The 17,407-nt window shown below is 45.8% G+C and overlaps 1 protein-coding gene across 13 annotated transcripts in view; it reads left to right on the top strand.

Moving 5' to 3' along the window:
* TEX14 (testis expressed 14, intercellular bridge forming factor) overlaps positions 1-17,407 on the top strand; it is a 111,594-nt gene that overhangs the window by 59,995 nt on the left and 34,192 nt on the right. For 12 of the 13 annotated variants that reach the window (XR_003515373.2, XR_003515374.1, XR_003515375.1 and 9 more), the window contains exons 6-13: positions 1,539-1,620; positions 2,878-3,008; positions 4,133-4,246; positions 5,301-5,424; positions 9,195-9,373; positions 14,097-14,248; positions 15,362-15,552; positions 16,322-16,472. Coding sequence is in view for 10 of the 13 variants with exons in the window: in XM_027568233.2 (XP_027424034.2) it covers positions 1,539-1,620; positions 2,878-3,008; positions 4,133-4,246; positions 5,301-5,424; positions 9,195-9,373; positions 14,097-14,248; positions 15,362-15,552; positions 16,322-16,472 (1,124 nt within the window). In the remaining 3 variants the exon portion in view is untranslated. The remainder of the gene's footprint in view (positions 1-1,538; positions 1,621-2,877; positions 3,009-4,132; positions 4,247-5,300; positions 5,425-9,194; positions 9,374-14,096; positions 14,249-15,361; positions 15,553-16,321; positions 16,473-17,407) is intronic. The other variant, XM_027568236.2, reaches the window with a different exon arrangement.

Below are 17,407 nucleotides of genomic sequence, written 5' to 3' on the forward strand. Positions count from 1 at the left end.
AGATAAGATTCCTCACAGGTACGTGTTTACATCTCAGAGCCTGGTTGGGGGAAAGACAATTGAGAAGAACGGATGGTTGTACGGTTGTAGATAAGCGGAGTCCGTTTTCTCCCCTCCACCCAGCTGAGCTTACATAGACATGGCCTGAAGAATTTAGGGAAAAGAGCAAGAAATGTGGTTGATCTGAGTGCAGTTGTTGCCCGGGTCCCTGCTTAAACAGAGCTCCTGCCCTCCAAAGAGCCACTCACACAGCTGGGCAGCCCCAGTGGGGAGGCCTGCCCTTGCTGCCACCTCAAAATCTGTTCCCCTGCTCAGGAAACAGTTGCTGTCCCCTAGATCTTCACTTAACCTCCTAGCACTTTAATGTGCAGAAGGGACAGCCTGGCCCGAGTTGCCAAGGAGATAAAGCCTGGAAGTACTTCCGAAAGCAGAAATCAAAGAATTTACTTCTGTACATGAAAAACGGGCACATGGAGCCTCACAGAGCTCACATGGGGTGAGGATGAGTGCACGCTGTCACCCGCAGCTCCTTTGCCATTTGCCGAGGAAGGGAACATGGCTCTGGCAGTAGCAGAATGTTTTGTTCTTCAGTCTGAGCCCAAACTACTGAATCAGAAAGCATTAACTGAGAACCTGCTGCGTGCATGGCACTGTGTCAGCCTCTGGGAGTGAAAGAAATAAGCCACTCCTTTCAAGACACCTTCAGTTAATGGGGGTCCCAGTGTGCAGGTGCTGGTTTGGATGTGGTATATGGGAAGAGAAGTGGCTGAATGAGCAGCATCAAGGTCTGGTCTCTCCTGCTGCTCTGTGACCCCCGGCTAACAGGTTCCCTCTCTCTCTGGGCTTCATTTGTCCCATCTATAAAAATAAAAGTTGAATAAAGTATGTTTTGATTCTTTCCAGCTTTGACCATCTGAATTAATCCCCCCCAACCTCCCCAAACTTAGCAGTTTCAAATAGCAATAAACGTTTGTATCTCATACAATTTCTGTAGGTCAGGACTCAGGGAATGGCTTAGCTGTATGGATCTGGCTCAGGGCTTCTTACAAAGTTGTAGTCAAGATGTCAGGTGGGGCTTTATCATCTGAAGGTTTGGGACTGGAGGATCCAGTTCCAAGATGGCATACTCCCATGGCTGACAGATTGGACCAGGGTGTTGAGCTTCTCCATAGGGCTGCTGGAGTGTCCTCACAACATGGCAGCTGGCCGCCTTCAGAGCAGGTAATCGGAGCATCATCGGAACAGAAGCCCTGATGGATCCAGCCTTGGAATTCAACCACTCTGTCATTTCTTCAGTGTCCAGTTGGGCTAACAGGTCTGCCCTATCTGACCTGTAAGGGGTTTCACAAAGACAGGATTACCAGGAGGTAGAAATCACAGGGCCCTCTCACAGGCTGGCTGTTATATCATCTGTAGTTCCATGATAAAAAGTAGTCAAGACAAAATGAACTACACATTATCCTAGCTTGGTTCAGCATTGTTCCTCTGGATATGGGTGGTTAATTCTTAACTTTTCTTCCATTTAAAACTATTTCTAGAAACCCTAATGGCTCTCCTAATCGTCTGTTTAAAGCTGGAGTCATTTCTGCGCAAAATATCTACAGCTTTGGCTTTGGGAAGGTAAGAGGCTACCGGGGACACCCAGCATTTGCAGGGCCAACTGGAGAGCCACCTGGCCCTGGCTCTGACCCCCTACCCCCAACTTTGCGCAGCTCTTCCTTCCTTATCCTCTTCAGAGAGGTAGTTCTCTTCTTTTACCACTTTTTTTTTTTTTTAATATTTTATTTATTTGACACAGAGTGAGTACAAGCAGGTGGAGTGGCAGGCAGAGGGAGAAGCAGACTCCCTGCTGAGCAGGGAGCCTGATGCAGGGCTGGATCCCAGGACCCTGGGATCATGACCTGAGCCAAAGGCAGACTTTTAACCAACTGTGCCACCCAGGCGCCCCTTCTTTTACCACTTCTGCAGAACAGAGACCCGTCAGTGCTCTGTCCTTACAGAAAAATAGAGAAAGCCCTGGGAAGTTCCCTTGAATGACCTTGTGCTACATTTGGGGAGTTTAGAAAATGATCCTTTAATTAATTCCCAGTGAGGGCCCCAGACTTGTCTCCTTGAAGAGAAGCAGAGAGCTACACTGACCCCTTGGATCTTTGTGTGTGTGTGTGTTTTAAGTTTATTTATGTATTTATTTAAGTAATCTCTGTACCCAGTGTGGGGCTTGAACTCAGGAGCCGCAGATCAAGATATCGAGTCCAAGAGATGAAGAGTCGCAGGCTCTTCTGACTGAGCCAGCCACGCGCCCGCCCCTCTCCCCTTGGGTCTTATTTGTGATTGACTTGCCCTCCATAAGTTTTTATTGGAATGCCTTTAAGGAATTGAGATTTTGAACTGAGAAATGTTTTGAGGGAAAATAGTATCTTTTAGGTTCTTGGTTCTGCCCATCAGAGAGAGACGTTTGGGCATGTAGCTGGGTGTCTGGGTGCTGCTTGCCGACAGTTTAGTCTCTAGCCCTACGTCTGCTGGTTGTGCCAAGGCAGCCTTGGTGGGGAGGGGGGGAGAAGGAGTGTTGGCTTTGGTCGCACATGGGCTGGGGTTCTGTGGGGGCCTGAGCCTCAGCCTGGTACTTCAGACAGGTGTCTGACCTCTTTTCATGAGCCTTGGCTTCCTCAATAGTGAAAGAGAAAGAATATTACAACCTTGCAGGGTTTCTAGGCAGACTAAAGAGAATAAAAATTAGAGAATAGTGTCCAGGGCATAGGGGAGTTCAGCAAGTTGGTCAGTAGCCCCTATTGTTATTTTAGCTGACTGACAAGATTCTTGGGGCATTTTACTTTTCCTCTTTTCTCCCCTTGATTTGACACTGTGCTTTGCTTTCAGTTTTATCTCACAGGGGGAGCACAGCTGGCCTACCTAGGATCTCTCCCAGTAATTGGAGAAAAGGAAGTGATTCAAGCTGATGATGAGCCTACCTTCTCTTTCTTTAGTGGCCCCTACATGGTCATGACCAAGTAAGCAGAAGCTGGCCCGTGGGAGGTCTGATGTAGTCCCACAGGAAGGGTGGGCTTCATGTGACTCCCTTATGTGTGGAGGCTTTCTCCTCCAACACAAGGAAACATGAAAAACAGATATCTAAATCAGGGTTTCTCAACCTGGACACCACTGATGTTTGTGGCTGGTATCGTTTGTTGCTGGGGGCTGTCCTGTGCATTGTAGGAGGTTTAAGAGCATTCTCTGGTTCTACTCACTAGATGCCAGTAGCAGCCTCCACTGACCCCCTTCGCCCACAGTTGTGACTGTGACAACGAGTGTCTACAGGCCTTGCCAGATTCCACCCCCTCCTCCCCTGCCCCATTGAGAACGACTCATGATGCTGTTCTAACCTCTCTGTTTTCTAGAGAGTTTCAGGAAGCTTAGTGGTGACTTTCTGGCCTCTGATTTAGGCCAGAGGGTATTGATCAAGGCTTCTGTGGAAGCCAGAACAGGCATCAGCTGCAGCTCTCAGCAGCCAACTGCAGCAGGAGCGGCAGTAAGGGGATTTGGCTATGACAGAAGTCCTGGGGGTGTTCTCAGTCCTGCCTTGGGCAGAGTTGTCCTGCCCAAGGTCTCTTGCTCTCCTAGAACCTGGATATATCTTCCCTGCCTCAAAGAAGCACTCTTCCAAAAAGGCCTCTGCCAGCCTCCTGAGGCCCTCTGTCCCTTACAGATACACCCTTGTTTCCTGCCTGTGCCACAGATTTGTAGCCAGGTCCCCCCTCCTCTTTGTCCTACTGCTGTGGTCTTTGTCCAAGTCATCAGTATCCCTCACCCAGACTGGCCTCCTAGCCAGCCCCCCATTCTCTGATGCCCCTTCCTACCATTCCCCACACTGCTGGTGCTGTTGTTTTTCTAAAATGCAGACCTGATCGAGTCACTCCCTCCCTTGAATCCTTCAGTGACTTCTTGCCACCTATACTAAGTTCCCCAGGGTGCTTTATGATAGGGGGAGGAGGGGGGGAGAAGGGGAGGCGGAGGGAGGACTCAAGGGTGCAGGGTGGGGGGGCGCTTTATAGATTCCTTGTAATACCGCTTCTCTGGTCTTCGGCTGGGAGAGCTGCTCACTCCCCGCTGCTCACACTTTCTCCTGTCCTTGTAGCCTGGTGTGGAACGGGAGCAGGGTCACAGTGAAGGAGCTGAATCTCCCCACCCACCCTCAGTGCAGCAGGCTTAGGCTGGCTGACTTGTTAATTGCAGAGCAGGAGCACAGCAGGTGAGGAGAAAGTCCAGGGGCCTGGTGCATTACAGTCCAGGTCTCTTTACAGACCCAGGTTCAGGGCTATACAGTACTGTCCTTGGGGTGTGGAGACCAGCCCCCCTCAGCCTCAGTATTTCCTGACTGTTAGAATGGGTTCATTTGACTTCCAAGGGCTACCAAGAGAGAGAAGGGGGGGTTAATGAATAGCCAGAGTGGTGGGGATGGTGGTGGTGAGGGGCTTAATTCTCTTAGTTGATTGATTTCCCATAACCCGTGTCTCTGATGGTCAAGCCTCCCATTCAGCAGCCCCCTGAGGCCCTTCCCCTTTATGGCCTTGTGCCCATCAGGACAGCATGCATAGTCCTGTCTTCATAGACCATGGCTGTGCATGAGATCCACACAACTGAGGAACTGAGTCTCTGCTACTGAGGACATGCTCAAGGGTGTACCTTCTACCCTGGGTTTCCTGTGGCTCCAGGGTCAGCCCTTCAGCTCTTGCTGAGGCAGGATGTTGATTCATGGTTTCACTCTGGGACTGCTGAGTGAGTGGACCTGGTTCCTTGAGTAGGCCACCCAACCCCTGCAAGAGGTGTGTTAGAGGCCAACCTCTTCATTTTGAGGAAGTCAGCGTAAAGGGACCCAAGGAAGCTGGAAGGACACATGTACACAATGTGGACTTTGATATGAGACTGAGGGGTGTGTGACCTTGGGCAAGTTCCTGACATCTCCCTGACCTTAGTTTCCTTATCTCAAAAATGAGTAGAAGGATATATATATTTCTTACAGGTGGTTATTAGGATGTGGATGATGTGTGTAAAGTGCCTGATCTGTAGCTCTTGGCAACAATGTTGTTGTTACTGGTGACTCTTGAGTCCTCAGGGTTTGATCAGTGAGAGGCCATAGATTCCCCTACCCCCTCCCCCCCCACCCTGTTTTCTTAGAAAGACATAATGTACAAATGCTATTTGTTTAGAATGTGTTCAAGGGGCCTAGAAGGAAGGAAAGCACCCATTTTTTCCTCCTATCTTCTTTTCCCTCTGCCTTATCTGAAGCTGCTTTTGTTTTGTAGCAAGCTCCGGCACCCCCACCTGCTGCAGCTGATGGCTGTGTGCCTGTCCCAGGACCTAGAGAAGACCCGCCTTGTGTATGAGCGCATCACTGTCGGCACACTGTTCAGTGTCCTCCACGAACGGGTAAATGGCTGTTTCCAGGGATTTTGTCTTGCTGCCCTCCCCACTTCTCCCCATTGCCCTATTCCCCTACCCCAGCAGTGAAGTTTCCATTAATGTGTGCAGGGAAGATAAACTTCCTCATTCTTTACTTTCTAGGGCTATATATGCACCATTTAAGGCTGATAAGCACCTGGCTGGAACTAGTGTAATTTTATTGTTGTCTGTCCTGTTTTTTCATCAGAACTCTTAAGAGCTCAACAGACCTAGAAAACAAACAGATGCATTTCTAGCTAACTGTAATCAAACAACCCTTGGCTGGCTTGCTTGTTTACTTACTTGCTTGCTTTATTTGTTTATTTTTTACAGATTTTATTTATTTATTTGACAGAGTATGTGTGCACAAGCAGGGGGAGTGGCAGGCAGAAGGAGAGGGAGAAGCAGGCTCCACCGCATTGACCTGAGCCGAAGGCAGATGCTTAACCAACTGAGCCACCCAGATGCGCCAACCCCTGGCTTTAATTCCCTGTATTTTCACTTGTGTCTTTCAGGACCTTTGCTGTAGATAGAGGTTTGTTTATATACAGACCTGTATCACTCCCTCTCACTTTTCAAATTTCCTTATGGGAACATCTTCCAGGGCCCACAGACTCCCTAAAGAAGTGTGCTTTGGGCTGAGATGTGGCTTCAGAGAGGTTCTGAAGCATTTGCTTTTCTTTCTGCATGACTTTGTTCTACAGACCCTGGGCAAGAATGAGAAGAGACCCTCCAGGAAGGGTCCTTCCCCAAAATGGCTAGCCATTCCTCCTGCCTGAGGACTTCCCATTAGTGTTATTTCTCCTTCCCTCCTCATCCCTCTCTTTTCTTCTCTTGTCATTTGATGAAGCCATTACCTTAAAAGCCATTTCTCTGGGGCACCGTGGCTCAGTCATTAAGCATCTGCATTCGGCTCAGGTCATGATCCCAGGGTCCTGGGATCGAGCCCCGCATCGGGCTCCCTGCTCCATGGGAAGCCTGCTTCTCCCTCTCCCACTCCCCCTGCTTGTGTTCCCTCTCTCGCTGTGTCTCTCTCTGTCAAATAAATAAATAAAATCTTAAAAAAAAAAGCCATTACTCTGGGGAACAGGATAGAGAGCCCAGAAATAAACCCACACTTATGTGGTCAGTTAATGTGCAACAAAGGAGGCAGGAACATACAATGGGGAAAAGACAGTCTTTTTATCAAATGTTGTTGGGAAAATTGGACAGCCACATGCAGAAGAATGGACCACTTTGTTACACCATACACAAAAATAAACTCAAAATGGATTGCAGACCTAAATGTGAGCCTTGAAACCATCAAACTCCTAAAAGAAATCACAGACAGTAATCTCTTGGTTATGGGCCTTAGCAACATATTTAAGGATATATCTCCTCAGGCAAGGGAAACAAAAGCAAAAATAAATTACTGGAAATACACCAAATAAAAAGCTTATGCACAGCAAAGGAAATCAACAAAACAAAAAGGCAACCAACTAAATGGAAGAAGATATTTTCAAATGAAATATCTGATAAGGAGTTAATATCCAAAATACATAAAGAACTTATATAACTGACTACAAAAAATGCCAAATAATCCCATTAAAATGGACAGAGGACCTGAATAGACATTTTTTCCAAAGAAGACATAGAGATGGCAAACAGACACATGAGAAGATGTTCAGCATCACTTATCATCAGGGAAATGCAAATCAAAACTACAGTGAGATATCACCTCACACAAGTCAGAATGGCTAGAATCAGAAAGACAAGAAAAAACAAGTTTAGCGAGGATGTGGAGAAAAGGGAACCCTTGTGCAGTGTTGGTGGGCATGTAAATTGGTGCAACCACTGGAAAATAGTATGGAGGTTTCTCAAAAAATTAAAAATAGAATTACTATATAATCTAGCAATTCCACTACTAGGTATTTATGCAAAGAAAATGAAAATACCGGGGCATCTGGGTGGCTCAGTCGGTTAAGTGTCTGCCTTTGCCTCAGGTCATGATCCCAGGGTCCTGGGATCAAGCCCCGCATTGGGCTCCCTACTCAGCAGGAAGTCTGCTTCTCTCTCTCCCTCTGCCTGCCACTCCCCCTGCTCATTCTCTCTCTCTCTCAAATAAATCTTTTTTTTAAAGATTTTATTTATTATTTACTTGACAGAGAGAGACACAGCAACAGAGGGAACACAAGCAGGGGAAGTGGGAGAGGGAGAAGCAGGCTCCCCGCTGAGCAGGGAGCCCGATGTAGGGCTCGATCCTAGGACCCCAGGATCATGACCTGAGCTGAAGGCAGATGCTTAACGACTGAGCCACCCAGATGCCCCAATAAATGAAATCTTTAAAAAGAAAATGAAAATACCAATTCAAAAAGATATGCAGCCCTATATTTATTGTAGCATTATTTATAATAGCCAAGATATGGAAGCAACCTGTGTCCATGAACAGGTGAATGGGTAAAGAAGATGTGAGATATATATACGTGAGTGGGTATATATGTATGTGTATATATGTATGTGCATAATATATGATATGGATGTATAATATATAGGATATATGTATATACATATATATAATGTGAAATTATTATAATGTGAGATATATATCTCACATATGGAGTATTAGCCATTAAAAAGAATGAAATCTTGCCATTTTCAATAATGTGGATGGACCTAAAGAGAATATTATGCTAAGTGAAATAAGTCAGACAGGGGTCCCTGGGTTGTTAAGCATCTGCCTTCAGCTGAGGTCATGATTCCAGGGTCCTGGGATAGAGCCCTGCATGGGGTTCTCTGCTCAGCCGGAAGCCTGCTTTTCCCTCTCACTCTGCCTACTTGTGCTCTCCCTCTCTTTCTCTCTCTCTGTCAACTAAATAAATAAAATCTTAAAAAGAAATAATCAGACAGAGAAAGACAAATATATCATTTCACTTGTATGTGGAAACTAAAAAAACAACCAACTAAACAAACAATAACAGACTCATAAATACAGAGACCAAACTAGTGGTTGCCAGAGGGGCAGCGGGTGGGGGATGGGCAAAATAGATGAAGGGAATTAAGAGGTACAAGCTTAACCTTATAAAATTATAAGCCATGAAGATGAAAGTATAGTGTAGGCAATATTGTAATAGTGTATGGTGACAGATGGTGACTCTACTTACTTACAGATGGTGAGCATTATGTAATGTATAGAATTCTTGAATTACTGTGTTGTACACCTGAAACTAATACAATATTGTATGTCAGTCATACTTCAATAATAAGTTTTGTTTTGTTTTCAAAAGAATGCCTTTTCTCTGGGGAGAGATCAATATGAATTTAATCAGCCAGATACGTTGGTGTGAGCGTATTTCTTTCCTCTTAGGCTCAATCCTCTTGTTGGGGCAGGGGCTGGACTGATCCTTTAGGCTTCCAGGTTCTCCCGGCAGCACAGGCTTGAATGGGGGGGGCGGTGCAGGGCAGGTTCATTGGTGGTGGGATGGTGGTGGTGAGCCCACCCTGGAGACACATACCAGGCTTTGAGAATTTTCTCCTCGTTTTTTTGTGGTGTAAAGTAGCTCAGTTCAGGAAAAGGAGTCCAGCTTTGGAGCCGGGGGCCCCTGGGTCAGTGGGACTTTAGGCCAGTCACTTAACTTCCCTGAGCATGAGGTTCCCCATTTGTAAAATGGGGACTGGGGGTAGCTGTGAGGATCAGTTGAAAAGACTGGAAACTGCAAAGCATTCTGCCTCATCCGGGGCCCAGCCCTGTTGCTCCTGGCCGTTTTACCCCTTGATTCCAGCGCTCCCAGTTCCCCGTGCTGCACATGGAGGTGATCGTGCACTTGCTGCTCCAGATATCCGATGCCCTGAGATACTTGCATTCCCGGGGGTTTATCCACCGCTCCCTCAGCTCCTATGCCATCCACATCGTCTCCACAGGCGAAGCAAGGCTAACCAACCTGGAGTATATGACAGAAAGGTAGGTGCTGTAGAGAAAGAATCTGATCTGGGCGGGCCTCTTCATCATTGGTGGGCTGAATTGTTAATCACTGGGGAAAGAGGTTTCCCAAATGCCTTGCCCTGTCTGCCAAGGTTAGAAGGACTTTGGGGAAGTTGCTTCTGCTCAAGACATTCTCATTTTAATAAACACTTAACAAGCAAGGGCCCCTATTAGCCAGTATGTGTAAATGCTCTGTCTACTTCAAAATTTTCAGTGGCTTAACACAACCAAGGTGTGTTTCTCACTCACATTGCAGTGTAGTGTGTGTGTTGGAGGGAGGCACCCACTGTGTTCCAAGTTCCTCCCATCCATAGTTCTGCTGTCTCCAAGTCCCAGTCCCCCACTGTGGTCTTTGCATTGCTGGTCAGTGAAGAGAGAGCATGGAGGGGCACGTGGTATTTAGGGGCCAGCCTGAAGTGGCTATATCATTGCTTCCCACTTTGTAGTCTCCTCCTCACTGCAGGGAGGCTGGGAAATGTGTCATAGCTGTGCATCCCGGAAGGACAGAGAGGTGATGGGTGCTGACGAGCCTTACAGTTGGTCACGCCTCCTACTCCTGGGCAAGGTACTTGGCTGCGTGGACACTAAGGACATTCCCTGCCCTCGAGGGGCTCAGCGCAGTGAGGGGGCAGAGACAAAAACAACACCCTCATTCAAGGGTTGGTGGGTGGGCTTCATTTTCCATTTGGCAGGAGTCAAAGTCCTCCTGAGAGTTGGGGGTACCTGCCGTCTCCTGTCTCTGGGCTCTGGAAGGCAGAGGACCTCTCGTGTGCTTCCTTGCTGCCTTCCATAGCTTGAGCTTCAGCCCATTGTTGGTTCTGCTCTGCTGTGAAGCTTCAGCCACTGGGCAGACCTCTTGCTCAGCCCTGCCTACCTCAGCTTACCTTTGCCCCCACCTATGCCCCCTCCCCCCTCAATCACTGAGGCTTTGTTTCAGTTTCTTGCTGGTCATTGCTCCTCGCATATTCTGTAATGTATTTTTCTCACTATGTGAAAAGCTCTGTGAGGGCAGGGATTTCTGTTTTATCCACTGCTGTATCTCAAATGCCTAAAACAGGACTTCACACAGTAAGCGCTCAGCATATGTTTTTTGAATAAATGAAACAGACTCAGTTCCCAGACTGCACATTCCCCTGGTCCTTCTGCCTGCAGAGCAGAGTCAGGGGGCTTGGTTGTATTTGGCCCATGTGGGCCTTGGTGAAGAGTTTGAATTTTTTATCCTAAGAATGACACGAAGGGCTTTTTTTTTTTTTTTTTTTTTTTGAGCAGGATGGTGTCATGAATGATTGACAGGCTAAGAAGGTCCCTTTGGCTCCTGCATGTGAAGAAGGGGCTGAAAGGGGACAAGAGAGAGGCAGGGGGACAGTTGGGGTGTGACTGCAGCAGTTCTCCACGTGAGTCCTGTCTCCGGTCTAGCTGCTCAGCCTCAGATCTGGTCCATTCTCAGTTCCAGTTTAAACTTTCCCATCTCTCCGCATTGCCTACAAGATGAAGTCCAGGCATTTTGCAGGGTGTGGAAGCCTTCCAAGGTGGGGCTCCATCACAGTGCCAGCCGTGTCGCTTCCCCCTCCCTGCCTGGCATCGAAGCCACTTTTGGTCTAGGCCATTTCTGGGTGCTGCTCCCCGCATCTGGAATAATCAGCACTCACCTGTTTATCCTCTTAAACTCACCTCAGGCACAGTCTCCCACCACAGCCATGAAGCCTATCCTGAAGCCCTGGTCCCCACAGCACTTTGTGTATTCCGTTCCTCCGCAGCCAAGTGTGTCTGTCCCACCAGAGGGTGACCTCTGGGAGGGCAGGGACTGTGCATGTTCCTTGTCAGCTCAGGGCCTGCCACATAGTAAGTGCTCAGTTGAACGTCGGTTAAATGAACAGAAGAGTCTAGATGATGAGGAAACTTTAAATGGTTCAGAATGGGATTTACCACTTTGGCTCTGTGTGCGGGAGCAGTAGAAGCTAAGGGATTTGGACATTTTTGCCTTCCATAACAGAAGAGGCTTTTCCAGAAGGCTGCGTTAGAGTCCAAGCTATTTGCTGGTGATGGAGCGCCATCTGTTGTTGATAGGGAGGCATGACTGCTTATTCTGCCAGAGCTCTCCAATAGAAATGTGAATCCTAGAGTGAAATAGATCTTTGGAGATGGCTCAGCCCAGCCTTGTCTTTTACAGATGAGGAAACTGAGGCCCAGAGAGGGGAAGAGATGGTCTCAAGTTACCCAGCTGTGGCTAGAATGAGGTGGTAGAGGATGTTTCCTGGCTATCAGGGCAGAATGGATTGGAGGTTAAAGGTAGGAAGCCCAAATAGGAGGCCGTACTTCCGGGCCTGGTGGTGACTAAGGAATCAGAATAGAAGTGAAAAATATGAGATGCACTAAAGAGCTGGGGTCCACAGATGGGTCAGGTAAGGGGCTTGGAGGTAACTGAGTAGGAAGGTGTGTGTTTTCTTTTGGATTTGTAGACCTCAGAATGGAACCTCAGGCAGAAACATCAGTCAGCAAGCAGTTCCAGCCACAACAGCATACCCTTCTTTGACAACTGATAACATGAGCTGAGATCCAAGAATCCAGAGTAACTTTCAATTCCACATTTATTTTTGGTGACACTCTATTTGGGCTGGTTGGTTTGTTGAGTGTCATTGTCAAGGGTAACACTCCATCTCGTGGCATAAAAATGATACAGCAGTTTTTCTTATTCTTCTACTCCTTAATGGAATCTTTAGAACTGGAATTGACCTTTGCAAGTGATATCACATAGCCGTAGCCAAATGTAATTTTAATGATGTCAGAGATGAAGCCTAGAAAAATATCTGCCCCAGAATGACAGCCAGTAAAGAAGCTCCCCCACCCCCCAACTAGCTTTAACTGAGAAGGAAGGCGGATTGTAAGAGAAGAAGGTGAGTGGATGTAAAAGAGAAAGAATATAAATGCTGGTTGTGACTTGTCCCTTGCCAGAGCCTTAGACAAGCCTGAGAGGCCTGAGAAGGTAGGTGAGTGTTTCCCTTGAAGAACCACCCCACAAGGTGAAGAGCCAAGCATGCTAGGTCCTCAGAGTATACCTCTGATAGTAAAACAGTCCATTGCTTGTTCTGTGATATTAATATGATATTGGCATGCCTCTAGGCTGTTCATGCTATACCGGGCCACGCTTAACTATTCAGCAGTACAACCAAAAAGTCAATACCAACTTTTCTAACTTGATGGTTTCCTGAACTCACTACCATTTACCAAAAGGTCTGCTGGAAGAAATATTATTTAAGGAACTTTGCTCAAAGTCTGAGACACCCATCCCATCCTTCAAATCTACCTTTTGCCAGACCAGCAAAGAACTTCTGGTCACTTGCTTTTTTAAAAATTTAACTATTGGAGCACCAGGGTGGCTCAGTTGGTTAAATGTCTGTCTCTTGATTTTGCCTCAGGTCATGATCTCAGGGTCATCAGATCAAGCCCCACGTCAGGCTCTATGCTTAGCAGAAAGTCTGCTCAAGATTCTCTCTCTCTAAAATAAATAAATCTTTAAAAAAAAATGATCTGCTACCGTTTACAGTCTTTACCAAATGCCTACCATGACATTCATAATAGTAACTTACTTATATGTCCTTTATGGCTCAGACTGTTGCCACACACAAGATCTCATTAGATGCTCATGGCAGCTGTAGACAGAAGTCAGTGCTGACCTCACCCTGAGGACTCTTTTTTTTTTTAAAAGATTTTATTTATTTATGTGACAGAGAAAGAACACATAAGCAGGGGAAGCAGCAGGGAGAGGGAGAAGCAGACTCCCCACTGAACAGAGAGCCTGATGTGGGACTCGATCCAAGACCCTGGGATCATGACCTGAGCTGAAGGCAGACGCTTAACCAACTGAGCCACCCAGGCACACCCCCTTGAGGACTCTTGTTGGCCCAAGAGACATTTAGGATGATCTGACTTAGTTTTCAAGGAATCTAGTTGGGAAGTTGAGTTTTTCAAGCCAGGCAGTGCACTTTTGAGTACTGAACTGAGAAGGGTTGGTCCCAAGAGGGCAGAGTTCAGAGAATAAGCAATCACAAGGAATTGGAGGAGTCCCACAAGACTTTGATAAAGCAGATGGGGCTTGATGGGGTCTTGAAAGAGTCTTATACTCATTTATTCAAAAGTAGGCATTGAGGTCCTCATGTAAGGTTAGCTATACATGATATGAAAGAGATAAGGTGCCTCTTCTCATGGAGTTGACTCTAGCAGAGGGGAGAAGAAAGCAAGCAGTAAATAAATGAACAAACCTTCAGAAAATAAGTGCTCTGAAGCCAATAAAATAGGACTATAGGTGATCAGGGAGAGCCTCTCTGAGGAGGTAATTTTTGAGCTAATACCTTTGATACAAGAAGCAGCCAGTCACCCTGGGATCTCTGGGTAAAGCATGCCATGCAGAAGAAGCCAGTTTGCAGTGCAAAGACCTGAAGTGGTGACACGTATTGGAGAAACTCACAGCGGGCCCCCGTAACTTGAGTGAATGAGCAAGAGAGAACAGTCAGATGCGGTGGAGGGTGGGCAGGGCCCACTCTGGTAGATTGGAACAGCAGGCCTTGAGGGTTAGCTCAGTGTCTAGCTGGGTTTCTAGAACCTCAAGGAGGTTGCCAGTCTTCAGAGGCAGATGTTTCACAAATGTACGATGTTCACAATGATCCTTTAAGACATGAACCTGACCTTGTGTTTCCTTCTGTAGCCAGGGTGGACGTATACACAGGGACCTGACTCGAGTGCCCCTCCCGACCCAGCTGTACAACTGGGCTGCCCCAGAGGTGATCTTACAGAAGGCAGCAACAGTGAAGTCGGATGTTTACAGCTTTTCTATGATCATACAGGAGATTTTAACAGGTAGATCCAAGAGCACATTGACTGTGACCAGAGTCTCTACTCTTAGGTTGGATTTTTTTTCCCTTAAGAGTTACTTAGTTTTATGAAAATGCAGACATAGAAAATCTCTTCAAGGAAACTTCTTTGTGCTTATAGAAGATATGAGATGATCTCCCAGAAGTCATTTTCTTTTAACCTGTTCTTTGAGCCTTAGCAAAGCCCACTTACCATCCTGTCAAAGGTAATGCATTTAACCCAAGCAAAGTTTTTGAACTGAGTATTGCTGTCAGTGCTTAGGGGTCTCTGTGAGATGCCCCTTAAGAACTTGTAAATGAGGGCTGCCTGGGTGGCTCAGTTGGTTCAGCTTAGGTCATGATCAGGGGTCCCGCGATCAAGCCCTGCATTTGGCAATATCCCTGCTCAGTGGGGAGTCGGCTTCTGCCTCTGCCCCTCCCCCTGCTCGTGCTCTGTCTCTCTCTCTCATTCTTTATCCCTCAAATAAATAAAATCTTTTAAAAAAATTAAAAAAAAAGAACTTGTAAATGAGGGGAAAAGACTGGCCTTGGAGAAGTAAACTATGAAATCAAACAAACCTAGGGTTTAGTGTGTATATAAGCAGTGTCATTTGAAAGATGTGGAAACCTTTCCAAACCTGCAAGAGCCTAGTGTGAAGGAAGTGATCACATATCTGAAGACACGATCTTTGAGGAGAGGGGAAACACACATACACACATAACAGTAAAACCACATTCACTGAGGGGGTAAGTGAGAGTCCCTTCCCACTTAGCATAGTTTATAGTCTGAGAGGCAAAACCACACCTTCCATGAGAGGAATGCCCTGGGCTACGGATCCTAAAGCCATGAAACATTCGCTGTGGTGCTCAGGTCCGCCAGCAGGGGGTCCACGCGCACATGATTCTGACACTCTTCTGCAGCAGGGATTTCCCTCTTAAATGGGTCAAGTGGCTTCTCGTTTATATGATTGGACTTCCAGATAGTTTTTTCTATAAAGAGAAATTAATATTTAAAGGGATTGAGTGACTTGACTAAGGTTACCCAATTTTACCTGATTTCTTTTTTTTTTTAAACATAATTTCTTAATGCTATTCTTTCCTATGACTTTTTCCTTAACAGATAACATACCCTGGAATGGTTTAGATGGCTCAGTTATCAAAGAAACCATAGTCTTGGGAAATTATTTAGAAGCTGATGTCAGGCTTCCAAAGCCTTACTATGATATTGTTAAGTCAGGCATTCAGGTCAAGCAGAAAGACCGAACTATGAACCTTCAAGATATCCGGTACATTCTGAAGAATGACTTAAAGGTAAGCTCTGAAGCTGTTAGTTTATTTCAGCTTACTCATCACAGTGGTGTAGGGGGCTTAGAGACCAGGAAGAAGCTAGAGATCAAGTTGTAAGAAATTTTGAAAATCCTCATTTCATCACTCTCTTTCTGGGCTCCCAAGAAAAGGAACTCCAAGCTGCTTCACTTGGTGGGAGCAGCAGGGAATTGATGAAGGAAGCTGGGGAAGGTCGGCACATAGAGGGGCATAGGCACACAATGCGATTCAGTGACTGGGAGCTATTGTTATTATTTAATTTAATTTGATTTAATTTAATTTTTAAGAAATTTATTTGAGAGAGAGAGAATAAGAGAGAGAGAGAACACAAGCGGAGGGGGCAGAGGGAGACAAGCAGATTCTCCTCTGAGCAGGGAGCCCAACATGGGGCTTGGTCCCAGGACTCCAGGATCATGACCTGAGCCGAAGGCAAATGCTTAACTGACTGAGCCATCCAGACATCCCTATTGTTATTATTTTAAAAATATTGGTAATAACAGTGAATTAGCTAATTTGGGTTATAGTCAGTCTGCCCAACAGGAGGAAGAAAGATTTATTTGATAACTAGATCTGTTTCAAAAACATCAGTGACAGGGCACCTGGCTGGTTCAGTTGGAAGAGCATGAGATTCTTGATCTCAGAGTTATGAGTTTGAGACCCACATTGGGTATAGAGATTACTTAAATTTAATAAAAAAACCAGCGACACTCAAATGGTTATAAATATGTCCTTAATGATATTTCCCTTGTTGAAGGATTTTCTTGGAACCCAGAGAACTCAGCCAACTGAGAGCCTCAAGGTGCAGAAATATGAACTCCATCCTGATGTCAATGTCTATCTAGGACTGACCTCAGAACATCTGAAAGAGACCCCTAACTTGGAAATAAAAGAGCTAAAGGAAATGGGTATGGCCTTAACCCACAGGTTAAGCATTATTTGACATGAATGTTTTAGGAGAGTTGCAAGCTACAACTAATCAACTCCTCCAAACTGTACACGTCACTTACACTTGGAAATGGTGGATGCCTTAGGAAAAAAAATCAAGATTCTTTGAAATTACTAAGTTAAGTTTTTTTGGCTCCATTTGCACCTTGGTTGGATCCACACCTTAGCAGTAACAACTAGTTTATTTCTAGCATTATTATTCTTAGGAATTGATTTAATTGCTTCCCAAATAAAAATGGTGATTTTAAAATTCAAAACTATTATCTGTTCATTATAGAAAACTTGAAATCATACAGAGAAGAAAATTACCATTTTAATTCTGCCACTTAGAAATAATTTATTAATATTTTGGTGTTTCCCTCCAACCTTTTCCTATAGCCGTGTACAGCTTTTTAGTACATTTAGAAATCTTAGAATTCAGAGCTAAAAAGGACCTTGCAATCATCCAGTTTAATATCCTCATATTCCAGATGAGAAAACTAAGGGCTTACTTAGGACTCCAGAGCTTATTACAGAGCTGGAATCCAGGCCAAGTGACCATTCTCTCTCTGTCTCTTTGGATAGGTCTGGAAGCCTCCAGAATGGCATCTCATTACTTTGGCTCCTCCATCCTGTTCTCTGCAAGCTATACACCATCAACAGGGGTGATGGGTGGTCAGTTCTGGGGTTATTTTTTGAATTATCATTCTTCCCGTGATGCAGGGCTACTTTTATCAGATACTCACCTAGAGCATAACTTTAACTGACATGAATATTCAAACTCCTTTGTATGTAAAAAGAAGCTATGAATTTAGTCCTTGAGATTTAGGGGTCTGTAATTTCCATGTCCTGAGAGTTATGTGTGTTTTGAACACACTATAACTTAAGCTTAGAACATTTTCCCCAGGATTTGATC

Source organism: Zalophus californianus, chromosome 16, assembly GCF_009762305.2.
Source record: "Zalophus californianus isolate mZalCal1 chromosome 16, mZalCal1.pri.v2, whole genome shotgun sequence".
In the NCBI taxonomy this organism is placed as follows: Eukaryota; Metazoa; Chordata; class Mammalia; order Carnivora; family Otariidae; genus Zalophus; species Zalophus californianus.